The sequence below is a fragment of the Palaemon carinicauda genome, chromosome 18 (genome assembly GCF_036898095.1).
Source record: "Palaemon carinicauda isolate YSFRI2023 chromosome 18, ASM3689809v2, whole genome shotgun sequence".
Lineage (NCBI taxonomy): Eukaryota > Metazoa > Arthropoda > Malacostraca > Decapoda > Palaemonidae > Palaemon > Palaemon carinicauda.
Window position 1 is genome coordinate 88,868,109 of NC_090742.1, and position 20,000 is coordinate 88,888,108.

General features: G+C 35.8%; 1 protein-coding gene across 1 annotated transcript; it reads right to left on the minus strand.

Moving 5' to 3' along the window:
* Positions 1-329: 329 nt before the first annotated feature.
* Positions 330-5,620, minus strand: LOC137657413 (uncharacterized). Its single transcript, XM_068391747.1, has 3 exons — positions 4,876-5,620; positions 4,489-4,723; positions 330-4,266 (listed from the first exon to the last, which is right to left on the minus strand). Exons 1-3 carry the CDS (start codon positions 5,618-5,620, stop codon positions 330-332), a joined length of 4,917 nt encoding a protein of 1,638 aa, XP_068247848.1.
* Positions 5,621-20,000: the final 14,380 nt, after the last annotated feature.

The following is a 20,000-nucleotide window of genomic DNA, read 5'->3' on the forward strand; positions in this document are numbered from 1 at the left end:
AATAATCCGTCCCCATTTCCTCTAAACACAAGGAAGCAATAACCCTTCCGGAGAGTGGGTGTGTCTCGGACGGCAACTGTTTGTAAAAAGGACAACCGTCTTGAATACACTCGTCTCATCTGAACTCCGCTGCCCAGACTCGGCAACGCAACACAAGAAATCCACAGAAATGCAGTCCCTTAAATTACAAATATTTTAGTCTTGACCATACTAAACATTTTACAATCGAAATACAACATTTTATAACAATTTATGACATTTTAGATAATAAACAATAGATAAATATATGAATAACTATCGTCCCAGACGATACACTCCCCCTACCCAAATTAGCAATTTTCTTCAATAGGAAGAAGAACAACTAACCTATGTACAGATCTATTTACACACACATCATCTTGGCCTTCATATAGTCTTCCTGGTCTCTGGATTTTGTAACGAACACTAACATCTCTAACCTTGTGATCTCTGCTTGACTGGACTGATGTTACCTGAGCAAGTTTCCATTGTCCACGTATGGTGTTGCAGTTTTGTACTAATACGATATCACCAGGTTTAACATTCCTTTTGTCCACATGCCATTTTTGCCTTACCATTAAAGTTGGAAAGTAGTCTCTCTGCCACTTTTTCCAAAAACAGTCTACGATACGTTGCATGAATTCCAACCTATCCTTATATTTTTTATCTACAAATTTCATATCTGCTTGGATTTTACTACTTGCTCGGCCTAATATCAGGTCATTAGGACATAAATATGATCCAAGTTCACAGTCACTGCCAGGTTTGATACCAATCGGTGTGGAATTCAATAAATCACCTACTTCAAAAAGCACTGTTTTCATTTCTCCGAATGTCAGTTTACTATCTCCAATAGCAATGAGTACAGCACGTTTAACAGATTTTATTAGTGCTTCACTACATCCATTCTGCCAAGGAGCGTCAGCAGACTTATAGAAAATCCAAGTAGTACCACCGCTAGCACCATATTTTTGAAGCTTTGACTTGTCTAACCTGAGCTCCTTGCAAGCAGCAACTAATTGACTTCCCAAATCAGAATGTATGGTCTTAGGATATCCTCTAATTGTTATAAATCTCTGGAAAACTGTCAAGAAACCTTTTGTGTCATAACTTTCTGCCAAATCTACATATACTGCTCGTGAAACAAGGCAATTGAATATTACTCCATAAGCTTTTCCATATGTTCTACGTTTTACCGTATCTCTAATAGTAATTGGGCCAAATAAGTCTAATGAAGTATGGTAGAAAGGAGGAGTAGGACGTAATCTTTCCTGGGCAACTTGACCCATCTTCTGAGCAACAGTTTCAGCACTTATTCTTTTACATGCGATACATTTATTCTTAATAAACTTTATTAGTCTTCTGGCACTAATAACCCAGTACTTACATTGTAATTTAGCTAAAGTAGTTTCGACTCCGCTGTGGTCACTATTATGCAAGTGCTGAATATATAACTTAATAATATGACTATTTGACGGCATCAAAATAAATCTGTCTTGGTTCCAATTTTCCTTTAACCAATTTGCAATTCTCTCACCTACGAATATGATACCGTTGTCTATACTTGGACCTAAACGACGGTAGGCCTTCCTCCAATCAGATTGTAACTTGCTTTGTTCTATCTGTATCAAATACATTTCTGCTTCATGCACTAATTCAGGAGTTGGCAAGCATGCTATAGCCTTTAATGACTTAACTTTAAATGCTGCAATAATTCTTGCAGGAACTCTCAGTAATTTTGTGTAACTGCTAAACCGACTCATGTTAATCACACTAGTCTTTTCTTCAAAGCTTTTCTGTCTACAAGTCAAAACAATACCAACCTTATCAGGAACTTCATCATTGCAAGACTGACTTATAGGCCAAGTATCAAATGGGCGCGACATAAAGGCTGGTCCCTTTTGCCACATAGAATTTTCATGCAAGACGTTAGGAGGACATGGTCTAGTGGTAAAATCTGCTGGATTGTTCTTACTATTAACCCACCACCATTCAGTAGGGTCTGTTCTAGACTGAATTTCTGCCACCCTGTTGGCTACAAAGGTATTAAATCCATAAGATTCTTTCTGAATCTGTGCTCTTACAATTGATGAGTCAACAATATGTACAATAGATTTGAATTTCCAATCACTTTGTTTCACAATTATATCTCTTAATCTACATGACAGTATGGCACCACATAACTCTAATCTAGGTATTGTCAATTTTTTGGTGGGAGCAATTCTGTTCGTAGCAAGGATCAATTGCGATACATAAGAATCCCCTTCTAGGCCCCACCTTACATAAGCACATGCACCATATGCAACTGAACTGCCGTCTGAAAATATAACTAGCATTGGATCCCCTTTTGCATCTAGGGGTTTTACACATCTCGCATATGACAAAAACTCCAACTCTCGCATATCAATAAAAAATTTACTCCACTTCTCTCTCATTTCGTCAGACATGGGATCGTCCCAGTCACATCTATTGCCTTCCGAGCGACTAATTGTGATTAGCTCTCTCATTAAGACTTTTGCATTCAAAGTGAAGGGGATGATAAGTCCTAAAGGGTCATAAATCGTAGATACTTGACTGAGTACCATTCTCTTTGTTAAGTCTTTAGGTATTATCCGATTGGATGTATTTATGTCTATTCCATTTTCGAAAATTCTTTTCTTGGATCTATTAAAGTCCACCTTAATCTTGAAGAAGAATATATCTTTTCTAGGAATCCAGTGTACACCAAGAACCTTTTCCTCACCAGAATATAACAATTTTAATTCATTGTCTAAAGTTTCATTGTTAGACATAATCCAATGTTTGATTTTGAAACCACCCTCATTTAGCACCAAATTCATATTACCCATAAGCTTTTTAGCTTTATTTACATCTTCACAACTGAAAATAATATCATCTACATATGTATTCCTATCTATAATGTTCTTGATCTCCGGAAATTCATTCTCCTTAATTGAAGCCGTTTTCTTAAGAGCTGTTATAGCAATGACACCGCTAGGTCGGTCTCCAAAACCCACAGCTGTAAGTACATGGTGGTTCGGGGGTCTACTATAATCTGCATCTCGCCATACGAACCTGTGGTTGTGCTGGTCTAATTCTTTCAATCTTACTGCATTATACATTTTGGATATATCCTCTATGACTGCAACATTGTCCTGACGGAATCTTAATAAAATTACCACCAGGTCATTCAATAAATCGGGTCCTTTTGCCCAATAAACATTAAGTCTGTGGCCCTTGTAATCTGCTGAAGAATTGAACACTATTCCGACTGGGGTTGAGGTTGAACTTTCTTTTAATACTTCGTGATGGTGAATATAGTGTATAGGCCCATCATATTCACTCATTTCCTTCCAAGATAATTTTCTTGCAACGCCTCTACTCAACATGTCTTTTATTTGATCATTATACAGTTGTGTATATTTATAACCTATCTTAGTTAATCGCTTCTCTGTTGATCTCATTCTTGCAATAGCTACCGCCACATTATTAGGCAATTCATTAGGGTCCCTAATCCAGGGATATTTAACAGTCCAATATTTTTCCTCACAGTTATATTCTAAGCCCTTTGAAATCATGTCTAACTCATTTTCTTCTCTAATTGTATAACTTTTATCACCTAGTGTACATGATCCACATTTGCATGCTCCACATTTCGGTATACAGTATGTGCCCAAACTTTCAATGTTGAAAAATTTATCTAAATCCATCCTTAAAAATTCATTATTGTTAACATTAATTTCCTCTACTTTAACCACACTAGAAATTTGATTAACTTTGACATTGAAACTATTGTTCGAAGATTCAAACTTAATCGATGGATGGGAGCCTCTTATGCAATATCCGAACATGTTTTGCATCAATTGTAAATTCCCAACAGACTGTTTGACTTGTGGCATAAGTGTACACCAATCGGATCCTACTGACAACTCTATTTCACCAAATGGACGTTCCACATCAGAAAGACGGATATCATCAAACAAAAGAACGATATTTGTCAGGTCTACCTTACATGCCTCAGATGTTATCTCTTCTATGCCGTAAGCCGTGATATACCAGTGTTTACCTTCAAGATCAGTCACTTTGATTACATATTCTTTACTCTTTATAAGTTCTACCTTTCTTCCTACCTTAGTGATAGTTAATTCAATGTCTCTACCCTTCAAACCTAGTTTATAAGCAGTAGCAAATGTTATTAGTGTTATATCACTTCCAGGGTCCCACAACGTATTCAAAGGTGTGCCATTGCTGTATAATTTACTAATCATTAGCAGTGCTTTGTCTCTTACTAAATATTTGGATTTGACGGAAAGAGTAGTACTGTACATCAGACCCTCTGAAAATGCTCCATGAAGTAATGGATGATGATATTTTCCACATCTTTGACCTTCCGTTATTACATTACAAGTATTCTTGAGACGGCAAAAATTTGATATATGACCAGCTTTCAGACAATTGAAACATGCTCACCTTTTCCTTACAGTTTCAAACTTCTCAAAATTACCTAGATTGCCAAATACTGAACAGCTCCCCGTGTTATGAGTGCCTTTTTCGTGTAATAAGCACTTCCCAGTTTGCAAAGTATCATTATTCTTACACAAATTAGTGACTATTTGAGTTGGCTGATCTACACGTTGGAGTAATTCATTATGTTTTTCTGGAATACCCTTAATGGATGCTATCATATCTTCTTCATTAACTTGACCTGATATATTATGACAAATCCTAGAACTCGAACATGTCCTGATATCTGAACTCATATATTCCAGTACCCTTTTTCTTTAAGCAGAAACGCCATAAGATGTTTAAACAATTCAGTGGAGCTTCTATGTTCTTCTGCTATTTGTACCCACTCACGTTTTTGTGTAATAGGGAGTAACTTTTCTATGTAGCTTACTGTGTTAGCGGTATTCATTTCCCCTTCAAGGTCCATCTTCTGTAAGGCTAACCAACACCTATCAACTCTCTCTACCATTTTGACAAACGCTCTATTATCACCATCATTAACAGGCTTGATCGATTTTAAGTCTGAAAGTACTGCATCAACTAATTTGCGGTTATCCCCATACCTTAAATCTAACCTACTGAGCATTTCATCATAGTCATTTTCAATACCTCTGACAGTATTTAATGCTTCACCACTTAAACATGACCTCAGTGCATAGGGATCCTTTCCAAAACTATGTACCATTAATCTTTTATAATCATCTCTAAAATTCGGAAAATCTCTAATGTCTCCACTAAACTGAGGGGGTTGCAAAGCCTTCACCTTAACACTTCTAACACTAGAGTCCTGTACCACATGAATATTTTTTTTGTATTTAAACATTATCTGGACTTTCCTTCTTTCCAAACTATCAATATATTCGTCACACTCAATTAAATGTTCCTCTATGGCACCAACCTTAATGGAGATGGAGACATACCTCTCATGACAAACTTCAACCTTATCAAAAGCTTTACAGACTTCTTCATAAACCTCAGTCAGCGCTGTTGAAGCACTAGCTTGTCCAACAGTGTCCTCGAATATGTTGCATTTTCTCGTGAAGGTCCTCTTGGCCTGTGCTCGGTCATTTTTAGCTAGCTGCATTTCTCCCTCCATAATAACAGAGTTCCAAAATGTGTTGAAATGTTGGATGTGCAGTGAAAGCCACAAAAGATGTTACAATGCTTTTTTTATTAATGCGTTTCAACCTGAAACATAATTCAAAATACTAAAAAAAATCCTCAATATATATGAAGTGAAAATACTAAAAATCACAAAACTTTTCTTGGAAAGTACCAACTATAACGAGATAATTAAGTAATTCAAATAAACTTGAAGCATAAACATATATAGCAATGAAAAACATTAAACAAAGATAGCAGTAAATTACGTGAACATAAGTAGAACAATTATCCATTACTAATAATTACAAAGTTAAATTAACATTATAAACTCACAAACATATTGAACTGAAACAAGAAAGGTAGTAAACTAGGTAGTTACTACCAAGCATTACCACGCAATTACTCTAAGAATAACACCACACTGGAAACAATTATTTAATATATTATAATAAAGTTAAGTACTAACACATTTTCTCTCCAAGCCTTTCACTGGACACCAATAATCCGTCCCCATTTCCTCTAAACACAAGGAAGCAATAACCCTTCCGGAGAGTGGGTGTGTCTCGGACGGCAACTGTTTGTAAAAAGGACAACCGTCTTGAATACACTCGTCTCATCTGAACTCCGCTGCCCAGACTCGGCAACGCAACACAAGAAATCCACAGAAATGCAGTCCCTTAAATTACAAATATTTTAGTCTTGACCATACTAAACATTTTACAATCGAAATACAACATTTTATAACAATTTATGACATTTTAGATAATAAACAATAGATAAATATATAAATAACTATCGTCCCAGACGATACAATATGATATGGATTTCCAGAACAATAAATGACATAGTTTATATCTCTATAAGTTCCTGGTTTGGTCATTATATTTATCACAACATTTTCCCAGATCCAGTCACTAAAACTTGTTGTCACTTCTGATAATGAGATTTTATTTTATTCTCATGGAATTCAATTCTCAGTGATCGCACATCGGATAACCAGCACCATATCTATATTCATGACTAATTCTCAATCTTTAACTCACACACTCTGTTACTATCAATATACAAATCTATATTCAGCTCATCTATACTTACAATTGTCAAGAGCAGATACACAATATTATAAAGCTGGAAAATCATTTATATTCAGCTGTAAATTTTATTGTTTTCTTTTTGTTTTGGTGATTTTTTAGATGGATGACATCTGATGTTTTTCTTCATAAAGGTTTTCTAGGAATACTTATATAAAGTTGCGATAGTAAGAAGGGATTGAATATATATGTGAAATCATGAATACACAGTTTAATTAAATCATAAATTAAAAAAATCTGATAACATACATTCCATAGCTATGAATTTGCGATGAGTTTTTTATTTAAAGGGAAAATTTTGACCAATATATATATCTCATCAGTAACAATTGAAAGTGTTTTGTTGAGGGGCGTTTATCAACACCAACAGTATGTGACCAAAAATATGCAAATTCTATGTTTGGTCATAATAATAATAATAATAATAATAATAATAATAATAATAATAATAATAATAATAATAATTATTATTATTATTATTATTTTTATTATTATTATTATCATTAAATAATAATAATAATAATAATAATTATTTTTTTATTATTATTATTATCATTATTATTATTATTATTATTATTATTATTATTATTTTTATTATTATTACTTTCCAAGCTACAATAACACAGACAAGAACTTTTTTCCTGTTCCACGTTTGGTTCACGCATTTTCAAAACAGGAAATTACTCGATAGTTGAAACAGAATAAGAGATACTGTAAGCTTACTGTATATTTCCAATTTACATATTTTTTCACGCTTTTCCCTTTTATGTAGAAAAAAAAGCAAATACAGCTGAAACCTTTTTCTTTCATATTTGCAACCCTACTTTAATATGGAATGTTTCATGAGGTATTTAAAGCTCTGCTCTTTATGTGTATTTGCATGGTAGCAAAGTCACAAATGTCAGAACGGAATCAAAAGAAAGCTTTTAGATATGACCATTGCGTGACCTTTTAGGGAGACTCGAGATTTGGAAGACATGATTTTTAAGGTAGAATTTCTCGGTCATCTTCTCTCTGAAAAAAAAAAAAATCTAAAAAATTATCACGTTTTTTATGTCTTACTTAGTCGTCTTAGCTGAAACTACTGCTACCCCAATAAAAGGAAATTCCCAGATTCTAGATCCTTAGTGGAACTGTCAATTATAAATTGTAATTCATGAATAATGAAATCTGTTATTTCCAACATCTTACTTTAGATGTCAGATTTTGTGAAATGCGTTAAAACCATTCTCTTTTGATATGCATTCCATGATGCAAGTAATCTTTATCTCTCCCCTCAGGGACGCTATATGATGCTTCTTATGAGAGATTCTTTCACTTTTAAAACAAATGAAAATTCTGTGTGGGGTGTAGAATACGCATGGCTGCAGTGTAGATCGGAAGATTTCGTTTTAAATATTTTCAGAATGAGAGAATTGGATAGGTAAGAATGGGAAATAGAAAAAAGCCGATTAATTGGATGAAGAAATGAGCAGCAAAGGAACAGAATAAAAATGCAGTAATTCAAGCAATTAGGAAAGAGAAAACGAATTTTTGTAATAAAAATGTTAAGATTTTTATCATTAAAGCTTTTGCCAAAACATCCTCAAAACAAAGCATTGCTTTACGAAAATTAATTCAAGCTTTAACTTTTATACCACAATATAACTATGTAACTTAATATGTTGGTGAAATTCGGTAATTGAATTTATGATATTAATTTATATAAGCCAACAATAGCCAGCTCTTTACTGCCGACGAATGCTCTTTTTTATGACCAGTGTATCAGTGGCTTGAAGTGAGAGAGAGAGAGAGAGAGAGAGAGAGAGAGAGAGAGAGAGAGAGAGAGAGAGAGAGAGAGAGAGAGACTTATTGCCTTATTGTCTTATTCTGTGTTTTGGCTCCCCCAGGTCCCTCGGTGTGAGGTACCTCATATATCCACCAGAGAGTTGCTAATGCATCTTCCGGTGTATTTTGCATCTTCCAGTCTTGGATGGTCTGGGATGTATCTTAGGTATTTATCGAGCTTATTCTTAAACACATCTATGCTCACTCCTGGTATGTTTCTTAGATGAGCTGGCAACGCATTAAATAGTCGCTGCATTATCGATGCTGGTGCGTAGTGGATTAATGTCCTGTGCGCCTTCTTTAGTTTTCCTGGTATAGTTTTGGGCACCATTAATCTACCTCAGCTTGCTCTTTCTGATATTTTTAGCTCCATTGTGTTCACAGTAATTCCTTCGATTTGCTTCCATGCTTGTATTATCATATAGCATTCTTTCTAGACTATAGTTCCTCAAAATTGCAGTCTTTTTCAGTAGTCAAGGGCCTTAACTTCTTCTGTTTTAGCAGTATAGGACCTTTGTACACTATCTATTTTTGCAATATACTTTTGGTAGTGTGGGTACCATATCACATTGCAGTACTCGAGTGTACTACGTACATAAGTTTTGTAAAGCATAATCATGTGTTCAGCTTTTCTTGTTTTAAAGAGTCTGAATATTATTCCCATTTTTGCTTTACATTTAGCCAACAGTGTTGCTATTTGGTAGTTGCATAACATATTCCTGTTTAACATTACACCGAGGTCTTTAATTGCTTCCTTGTTTGTGATTGTCTCGTTATTTGGTCCTTTGTATGCACATACCATTCCTTCTTTGTTTTCATAGTTTATCGATTCGAATTTACCGGAGTTAAATACCATCCTTTTTATCTCCGCGCATTCATATATTTTGTTTAGATCTCTTTGTAGTGAGTTCCTATCTTCATCACAAGTTATTTATTTACTTATTCTTGTGTCATCGGCTTAACTTCTCGCTACAGAGTTTTTAACATTACAGTCTATGTCTAAGATCATAATGGCAAACAGTAGTGCAACTAATACCGTAACCTGTGGCACGCCAGATATTACCTGATCTTCATCTGATTTCTCGTCATTTGCAACCACTATCTGTTTTCTGTTTTGCAAAATTTGTATTACCCATTTTCCTATCTTTCTCGCAATATTATGCTTTCTCATTTTTTTTCTCTAATATATAATGGTATACATTGTCAAAGGCTTTTGCAAAATCTAGATAGATCACATCTGTGTCTTTTTCATTTACCATATTTTTGTATATGTTTTCAAAGTGTGCTATCAGTTGGGTTTGTGTACTTTTTCCGCGTACACAACCGTGTTGACCTATATCAAACAAATTATTTTTAACCAAATGATTCATTATTTTCATTTTTATAACCCTTCCATACACTTTCATAATATATGATGTTAGACTAACAGATCTATAATTGCTTGCCACTTTTGAAAATATAGGTTATATAAGCTAATTTATGTTTAACATATATCTCGCTCATATCTACACTTTGTCTTAGCAGTATTGCAAGCGGCTTAGCGATAGTGTATGCAGTTATTTTTAACAAAATCGCTGGAACTTCATCTGGTCCAGCCGCAGATCCATTTTTAATTTTGCTTATAGCCTGCACAATATCTGCTTCATTAATATCTATATCCGTTAGATTTTCAACATTTTTTTCTCTCATTACTGTTTCATTATTCTCATTCGCAATTCTTAGAGGGCCTATTTCTAATCTCCCTTTATTCATCTTTTTTTGCACAGGAGTAAAGTACTTTGTTATTTTTTTTTTATCATATTTTGAAGTGTCCAATCTTTCAAGTCCCTTTTTTCATTTTCTTTCGATTGTATAATGTTTTGTTCTGCATTTTATATCTTACTTTTTATTTCCATATTTTCCATACAGTTTTTTCTTTTGCAAGATTTTTCTTCCACTTTCTAATTTTCTGAAATAAGATCCTTCTGTCTCTTGGTATGCATGTCTGATGTTTATTGTTTTTTTTCGACACATATTTTTCAATAATTTTCTCCATTATTTTGTACAGTATATCCGTATTTACCTGTATATTATCACTTACGAATACATTTTTCCATTCTTTGTTCAATTCTTCATTTATTTTTAACCATTTTATATTCTCACTATAAAAATTATATTTTTCATATCCTTACCATCGTTTTGTGCTTTGATTATCTCTGCGATCACTTGCTTTGGAATGGACTATTAATTCTATGATATTGTGGTCTGAAATTCCCGTGTTATACACCATTATTTCTTTAACATAATTCACCTCATTCACAAATACTAAATCTAGGACATTGTCCTTTCTTGTTGGAATGTTTTATTTGTTGCATATTATATTCTAATAGCATATCTTGAAGGTTTTCAAATCGCCTTTTATCATCTGCGCTACTATTACTCTCTTTTTTATGTGTATATATACAACCACTTTCTTCTATCCGCTCTTTCCAATCCACGAAAGGAAAGTTATAATCCCCGGATAGGAGTATATTCCAGTCTTTATGGTTTCTACATATATCATCTATTTTTTTCTATTATTATGTCAAACTCCTTAGTATTTGGGGGTCTGTAAACTACAACATTCACTAGTTTTTCATATTCAAATTCTACCGCAATCAGTTCACATTCTGTGTTGCTGTATTTTTCTCAGACTTTTCCTTGATTTATGTCTCTTCCATATATATTGTGGTTCCTCCTTGATTCCTATTTGTTTTGTCTGATCTATATGTTTGGAAACGCTTTATCTGATCATCACTGCCAGTCTCCTTGAAATACCATGTTTCACTTATATTTAATATATCTATTTTTTCAATTTTTGGTTAGTTTTTCTAAGAATTCTATCTTCTTTTTAGAGTTACTCGTGACTTAAACCTGTGCATTCGTCACTATTATGGTTTGTGTTTTAACCCCATTATTTGATATTGGTAATAATATGGATTCTCCCAGGCTTCCTTCCTGGTTTGATATGTTCTTTTCTTCATTTCTAGGAATTCTGCCATTAAAAAATCCCATTTTTCTATTATATTTGCTCTTTCGCCTTCATATTTATTTTTATAAGTATACCTGCAATTATACCCATATCCGCACCAACCCCTGGTATTATAGGTGCATTTTTTGTAGTTGGGCTCTAATTGTGCATATTTCGGTCGACTTCTTGTTTCCCAACTCATGGAATTTACTTTTGCTGATTGCAGCAATGTCCCTCCAAGCTTTGCCTATGCTATAGAGCGCCATCTTGATCAGATTTTTACTAATTCACAAGATAACAAACCTATGCCGACGTTTTACCCCACTTTTCTGACCTCAAACTAATCACCGACTATTCAAGAAAACTAGTAGCTATATTTCACTTTATAGCCTTTTGTTATCAGCGCTAAATCAGCTTATTATCGGGCCACACAAGTGCACTCACTTACCGGCGTACAGAAAAACTGAGGGAGAGAGAGAGAGAGAGAGAGAGAGAGAGAGAGAGAGAGAGAGAGAGAGAGAGAGAGAGAGAGCTTTGTAAACTCCTGCAGAGTTCACCAAAGACAAATCCTCTTTAAAGATTCAAGGGTCTGCGATCTCCAAAGGGTGAAAAGACTTTCAAGCCTCCCCCTGTATCTTCTCTCTCTCTCTCTCTCTCTCTCTCTCTCTCTCTCTCTCTCTCTCTCTCTCTCTCTCTCTCTCTCCACACACACTAACGAGTGTATACATACATACACACACACACACACATATATATATATATATATATATATGAGTGTATATATATATATATATATATATATATATACATATTTATATATATACATTTATATACAGTATATATATATATATATATATATATATATATATCTATATATATATATATATATATATATATATATATATATATATATATATATATATATATATATATATATACTGTATATAAATGTATATATATAAATATGTATATATATGTATATATATATAATGTATATAAATGTATATATATATATATATATATATATATATATATATATATATATATATATATATATATATATATTTATATATATGAACATATATGTACATGTATATATACTATATATATATATATATATATATATATATATATATATATATATATATATATATATATATATATATATATATATATATATAAATATATACATATATATATTCTGACTGTATATTTATATATATATATATATATATATATATATATATATATATATATATATATATATATATATATATATATATATATGTATACTCTATATATATATATATATATATATATATATATATATATATATATATATATATATATATATATATATATATACATATATATATATATATATATATATATATATATATATATATATATTTATATATATATATATATATATTGAATATCAACAAAATCAACAAACGTAGTTCCTTCTAGTCCTCTGCAACGGAAAGGCTTCATACATGTATGTCTGCGGTTTGGCGATTTTAATCACCACACGAGCCTCTGCAGATTGGTGATAGTGGGAGACTTTAGTCTGATCGCCCATAGTAAAATAAACCAGTATTGTTTTGTGAAAGTGGGTGGTTATGATAGAACTTTATTTTACCAGATAACGAGTTTATATACAAGAGGATATGAGAAAGAATGTCACAAGAATTCAAAAAGACTTATGCATGTAAAGGCAAGCTTAAACAGGTTTTGTTTTCAATGTAGGGTAGAGTGAGATACAAAATAAAAATAAAATACCATTACAGTGTACGAGAATGTGTGAAATGTGTGTGGTACGTTGCTTCCTAAAAAAAAAAAAAAAAAGACATGCATATGAAATAGGGTACCCTGCTCTTGAGAGGCGTGCTGCCAATTTGCAGATGATACGCATGTTTTAGGCAGTTATTGGACACCTAGTCTCCTTTGCCACAAATGTTAATTATTAAAGCCTCCAGATTGTGACGGATGACAAGGAAAAAATCATATAAGTAGCCATGTGCTGTGGCTTGCTAGTATCATTGCGTAGGAAAAAGTGCTGCGCAGAGTGCAAATCTGTCAGTATGTGTAAGTCTGGCCACATGGAGTAAATTTTCCCACAAAGGGACATAGGTGCTGGAGATCGTCAAAGGAGGTTGCAGATGGTAGAAATTCAGCAGGGATGACCAACAGGTTATCATACACTATTTCAGCTGCTGAGATATACATTGTCCTTAAGACTGGTCCTTAGTCTCAGGAGGACACAGGGAAGCTGAGTAAACCAGTTGGAGTCACTGCAGCTGGACATCAAAGCTGCTTTGAGAGTGTAATGAAATCATGACAACCATTCAGTTGGCAGGAGGATTCTAGGAGGTTGTCTGATGTAAGGTGATTCCCAGGAGATTCATTAATGATGTGTTCAGTTGATAGGTAAAATTAGTACCCTTGTCAGAAATATTATGCTCAGGGATACCAAATCTCGCTATTTACCCTTATACTAAGGAAGATGTACATGAGGCGGACATTGCAGTTTCCATGGGAATGGTTTCAATCCAATGAGTGGAGTGGTCAATGACGATAAACAGGTAACGAAAGTCCTTGAGATGTGGGTAGGGAACATACTACACCGACAGGAATGTATACAAAATGATGCTGAGGTTGAGGAAGGATTCCCAGTCCTGAATCTGTGTGAATGTACTTTTGAATATTGGCATAAAGTACAAGCACAGACCCAGTCCTTAGCATCATTAGTAATGCAGTGCATAATTAACGCTGTCTTCAGTAACTGTGCAGTAGATCGTCTTGAGGGATGGGAAAGGCCATGAATGAAATTGAACACTGGTCGACTTGGTACTCTGGATCCTTTCGTTGACCTTCTGCCAAGTTATAATCCAATCACAGGTGAAAGCTAGCCAATGTGTTTATTTGCAGGGCATCGGCAACGAGATTCATTTTCCCAGGGACCCTTTGAAGGGTGCAAATGTATTCAGCCATGACGGAAATATGTCATCGTTGACGGATGGACCAGGCATCAGAGTGTCAAGTGAAGGCATGTACCGGAGGTATGTGGTCTGTGTGAATAATGAAGGGTGTACCTTCTAAAAATGGTAAAAGGGACGGACAGCCAAATGCACCACCAGCAATTCTCGATTGGAGGTAGAATAGTCAGATTCTAGCTTGGACTGTTTTCTACTAGAGAAGGTCAATTGGCGTGGCGAACCGTTGACCACCTGCTGAAGGACTGCACAAATAGCAATGTTGCTGGAGATAAGTGAGAGAAGGAGAGGTACATATGGCATTGGAAAAGTGAGAGCAGCATCTGTTTATAGGGCATTCTTTATGTTGCAGAAGGCCGCTTCTTGAAGTGGACCTCACTTCAGGTCTTTTGGCTTGCCCTTGAGGAAGGCATAGAGGGAGGCATGAGTGGCAACGGTTGTTGGCAGGAAACGATGATAATAGTTGATCATGCCCAAGAATTTTTGCAGGGTTTTGACGGTCAAGGGCATGAGGTTGTTCTGAACGACTGCTACCTTCTCTGGGAGGTCATGGACTCCTTCAGGAGTTATGCAGTGCCCTAAGAATGATACTTCATTGGTGGAAAAGGTACACTTGTCGTACAGTGCTACGAGGCTTTTTTTTTTTTAGGCGGTCGAATATGATGTGTAGGTGATGGAAGTGTTCCTCTTTGGAGAAAAAGAATACAAATATGTCATTCTTGTATCATTCACAGAAGGGAAAATCCCCAAAGAGGCCATCCAGGAGTCTTTGAAAAGTGGCCGCAACTTTACGAAGGCCAAAACAGTTGTAATTGAAGGTGTATGTATCAAAGTAGATGATGATGGCAGTCTTTGGGATGTATTATGGGTTCATGGGCACCCATTAATACCCCTTTAGTAGGTTGAGCGTGGAGAAAACCATGGCTTCGTACAAGTAGGAGGTCACGGTGGCTATGTTTGGATGAGGATATTGATCCGTTTCTGTCTGCATATTCAGATGCCAGTAATCGTCACACAGACTCAGGGAGCCATCTTTCTTCAGGATGATGTGTAAGGGAGACCACCATGGTGTGGTGAAGGGCTTTTGGCGAAGCCCCATTTCTTCCAATTTGGAAAACTTTTATTTTGCGGCTGCCAAACGCTCAAGTGCCAGTCACCTAAACTTAGTGAACAACTGGGGCCTCCGTCGTCTTGATATGGTGATAAAAACCACGTTTGGAAGAAACCATGGCCTTTGGCAAAGTTCTAAACGGAAGAGTTCCAGGAGTAACATGAGGAGGGGGCGTAAGCAACTGTGGTTATGCTGATGTGTAGCTCAAGGTCTCGAGAGGCAGGTTGAAGAGATATTGACGAGTAAGATTCTGCGTTGACTAACCGTCAATGAGCAACATCAACCAGGAAGTGGTTATGTGAGAGATAATCTGCACCGAGAATTGGCAATGTGAAGTAAGCAATGAGAAACTTCCAATAATACTTCACGTTTCCAAATGACAATGTGAGGGTCTCATACCCATGATTGGGGATCTCAGATTTGTTGACAGCTACCAGGTATTTGTCAGCAGGCTCAGACAGACTACTTCGTGTCCTAGAGAGTCGCCTTGGTAGAAGAGACTGGCAAGCACCGTGTCTACCAAAAATCACATGCCCATATCTGCATCATGTAAAAAGAAAAGATTAGTGGCAGGGGAGGCCATCGCCACAAATGATGGTTTACTTACACATTATTTGGCCACTAAAAACTATTCATAATTTCTTCTCTGAAGCCCATTTCTTCTCTGAAGCCCAAAATCTGAAGTCGTAGTAGCATAACTATGTCCAATAGGCGTCAGTAAGTGGATGTAGAGGTCGTTAGCTGGGGGTGTAAGAGTGGGGGCATATATGGGTCGTGGGCGGCTTTGTCGCCACCTCGGTACGGCACTGGGTGGTGTTCTGTATCCTGCCGCATTTACATCAGCTTTGGTCGATGTTGAATAATTGTCCTCATCATCAGGAATCAATTCGTTGATGGAGATCTTGAAGGTGGTGAAGTGGCCATCCATAAGGGTCTCAACTTTGGTCATAAGGTCCTTCATGGGCAAAATATCGACATCGGGTATGGCAGCGTGTACAGGTTCGGGTAGGCGATGTACCCAAAAGGCACGCAGTAGGTTCACCTCCCAAGGAGAGCCCTCTGTGGTAGGATGCACGCAAACAATACTGATAATTTTCTTGAGCGCAAGCGAAGCCTTATGGTCATCGCTGGCGATGGTGAGTACTGCTCCAGGAGGTATGTATTGAGGGCATTTTATGCTATTTGGGTGTCCCCATAGTAGTAAAGCCAATTAGAGATTTCCGGAAAATTGTCCTCTAGGATCGCCGCAGAAATATATATGCGAGTGGGTCATTAGGTTTTAACTGTGAGGCGATGTGAATGCAACTGACTTTTTTTCAACAGATACCAAGTTTATATATAAGAGTTTCGTAGCAAGAATGTCACAGAAACTAAAAAAACTCATGCATGTAAAGGCAAGCTTTAACAGGTTCTGTTATCAGTAAGGGAGGTGGGATATTACCATTACAGTGTACGAGCATGTGTAAAACATGTATAGAATAGGTGGCACTGCTAAGTAGAGCTTTGCTGATCATGGGTATACTCAAACTGTTTCACCTAAGTGAGAGAGAGAGAGAGAGAGAGAGAGAGAGAGAGAGAGAGAGAGAGAGAGAGAGAGAGTGAGAGAGAGAGAGAGAGAGAGAGAGAGAATTTATCTTTGCATGTCATAAGAGATGACTAAGAAGGATGGGATGGGACAAGGGGTATGGAAATCCCATCTCTTGTTATAGTCATCTCTGAGATATATCAAGAAGAGGAGTTGGAGGCAAGTGGTTGCTTCCAACACATTACTTTTGGGGTGCCTGAATGTGTGCGGATGTAGTATAATAGAGTGTAATCGATGTGTTATTAGAATTGTGTTTTGTATTAGGAGAATGGAACTATTGGCATTATAAGAGACAATGATAAAATGGAAGGGTGAAATCATGTTTAGTGAAGTAACCGTAGTGTCTGGGATTGAGAGGGAAAGAGTGGGAGAGGGTGTGGCTTTATTTTTTAATGAAGGGATCTAGCTAAAGTAGTGGATTGAAAGGTGTCATATAAGTTAATGTGGGTAAGAGTTAGGCTGGATAGGGAATGTTGGGCTTTCGTTAGTGCATATGGACTGGGCTGCAAGAAAAGGGAAGAAGAGTGGAATGGATTTCTAAAGAAGTCCTTAGGTGTGTAAAATGACTGACCTAAATACTGTAGAGTTAAGATTGTCCTTGGGAAGTGTGGGGGGTTAAAGGTGAAATTGAAAGTGATGAGTGACTGCTAAATAGATGTATTGAACATGATCTAGTGATAAGTTAAAGTTTTTTTTTTTTTTTTTTTTTTTTTTTTTTTTTTTTTTTTTTTTTTTTTTTTCAAGAAGAGAGATATAAAGCAGTATACACGGATAAGAGTACCCAATGGGAGACTGGTAAGATGAACATTGATGGATTATGTGTTGATAATAGGAAGAATGTTTGGAAGATTGAAAGATTTACCTGATTTAGGGGTATGGATTCTATATCTGATAATTTTTTTGGTTGAAGGAAAATTAGTTGCAGCAAAAGATTAAGGAAATAGAATGGGTGGTTGTAAAAGGAGTGTAGTGAAAGCGGAAGAGTTAAGAAAAAAAAAATTGACATAAAAAGTGATCATCAAGAAAGGTTGGAAATTGTATATGACAGGGTGAAAGTGTGAGAAAGTGGTGATCTAAAGAAGGAGTGAAAGCTAGTAAAAGTATATTTTTGGGTGGCATGCGAGTAATGTGTGAGGTAAGAAGATTGTTAGAGGTAGTAGGAGGAAGACTAGTGGGTGGTAGAATAAAGGAGTGAAGACCAAGCTGAAAGAGTAACAAATGGTATTTCAAGAATAGTTGCAGAGTAAGGGTATAGAGAAGTTTGAAAGATATTTAGAAAAAAAAGTGGAAGTAAAATGAATAGTAGCAGAGGCTAAGAGGGAAGATATCTAACTGGAGGTGAGGTCAGGGATTGGGTAGTTGGTATGAAGCTAGTACGAACTTTTGGAAAGAAGTAAAGAGGGTAAGGAAGGGGGTTTCAGGGAGTGAAGAGACAGTGAAAGATGAAAATGGAAGGTTGTTGAAAGGTGGTGAGCTGAGAAAAATATTTTGAAAGGTTGCTGAATGTTGACGACAATAGGAAGGAACTTATAGTTGCTGTTGCAGATATGGAGGTGCCAGTGATAGGAGATGAGAATGAAAAGATACTACAAGAGAGAAAGATAAGCGAACACAAGATGAAACAAGAACAGAAGCACCGAATATGGCAAGTGTGAGGGCTAAGATGTTAAAGGAAGCGGGTGTGTCTGTGCTGGAATAGTCGGTGATATTGTTTAATATATGATTTTTGTTGTCAATGGTGCCAGTGGACTGGGTGTGAGCGTGTCTTGTTCCACTACATAAAGGTAAGGAAGATGTACATGAGTGTTGGAATTCTAGGGGTATTAGTTTGTTGAGTGTGTTTGGAAAAGTGTATGGTAGTGTGCTAGTCATTAGAATTGAGAATAAAACCGAGGATGTAATTTTAGAAGTGGAGGGTGGCTTTAGAAAGGGTAGGAACTAGGGATTATATGGACAAAATTTTTATGGGTAAGAAGATATGTGAGAAATATTTAGAAAAGGGTAAGAAGGTATACTTTACATCTATGTATCTGGAGAAAGCTAATGATAGAGTTGATAGTGATGCTATGTGGAATCTGATGAGATTAATTGGAATTGGTGGAAGATTGTTACAAGCAGTGAAAAGTTTATACATAGGAAGGAAAATGGGTGTTATACTAGGAATAAAGTGAGTGAGAGGTTTCCAGTTAGATTGAGGCTGAGACCAGGATGTGTGAATTGAACACTAAAGTGCTTCGCCGAGGATTGAAACTGATTGAGAAGAGTGATCATGAGTGGGAGGTGAATCAGTTGTTGTTTGCTGATGATACTGTATTAGTTACAGACTCTGAGGAGGAGCTATACCAATTAGTGACAGAGTTTGGAAGGGTGTGTGATAGAAGAAAGTTGCGAATTAATGTGATAAGAGTTAGGGTATGAGGTGCACATGAAGAGAGGGCTATGCTATATTGAATGTCAAGTTGAATGGAGAGTTACTGGGAGAAGTAGTACAGTTTTATGTATTTTGTTCTGCTGCTGCTGCAAATAGTGAAATGGAAGCAGATGTACATCAGAGAGTTAGTGAAGGATGTAAAGGGATAGGGGGCAGAGAAGGGAGTGCTAAAGAATATAGGGTTAGAAATGAGTGTAAAGATAATTATCTATGCAAAAGTGCTTGTACCAACTGTGATGTATGAATCAAAGTTTTGGGTTATGAAAGTGACAGAGAGATAGATATTTGTATTTTTTGAGATGAAGTGTCTGAGGAGTATGAGTAGTGTATCTTAATTGGATA

Coding starts and splice junctions, on each gene's coding strand:
- LOC137657413 (XM_068391747.1), bottom strand. CDS start 5,620: ATGGAGGGAGAAATGCAGCTAGCTAAAAATGACCGAGCACAGGCCAAG. Junction 4,724..4,875: donor ACTCCCTATTACACAAAAAC/GTGAGTGGGTAC, acceptor ATAATATATCAG/GTCAAGTTAATGAAGAAGAT. Junction 4,267..4,488: donor TTTGAAACTGTAAGGAAAAG/GTGAGCATGTTT, acceptor TAAATTATACAG/CAATGGCACACCTTTGAATA.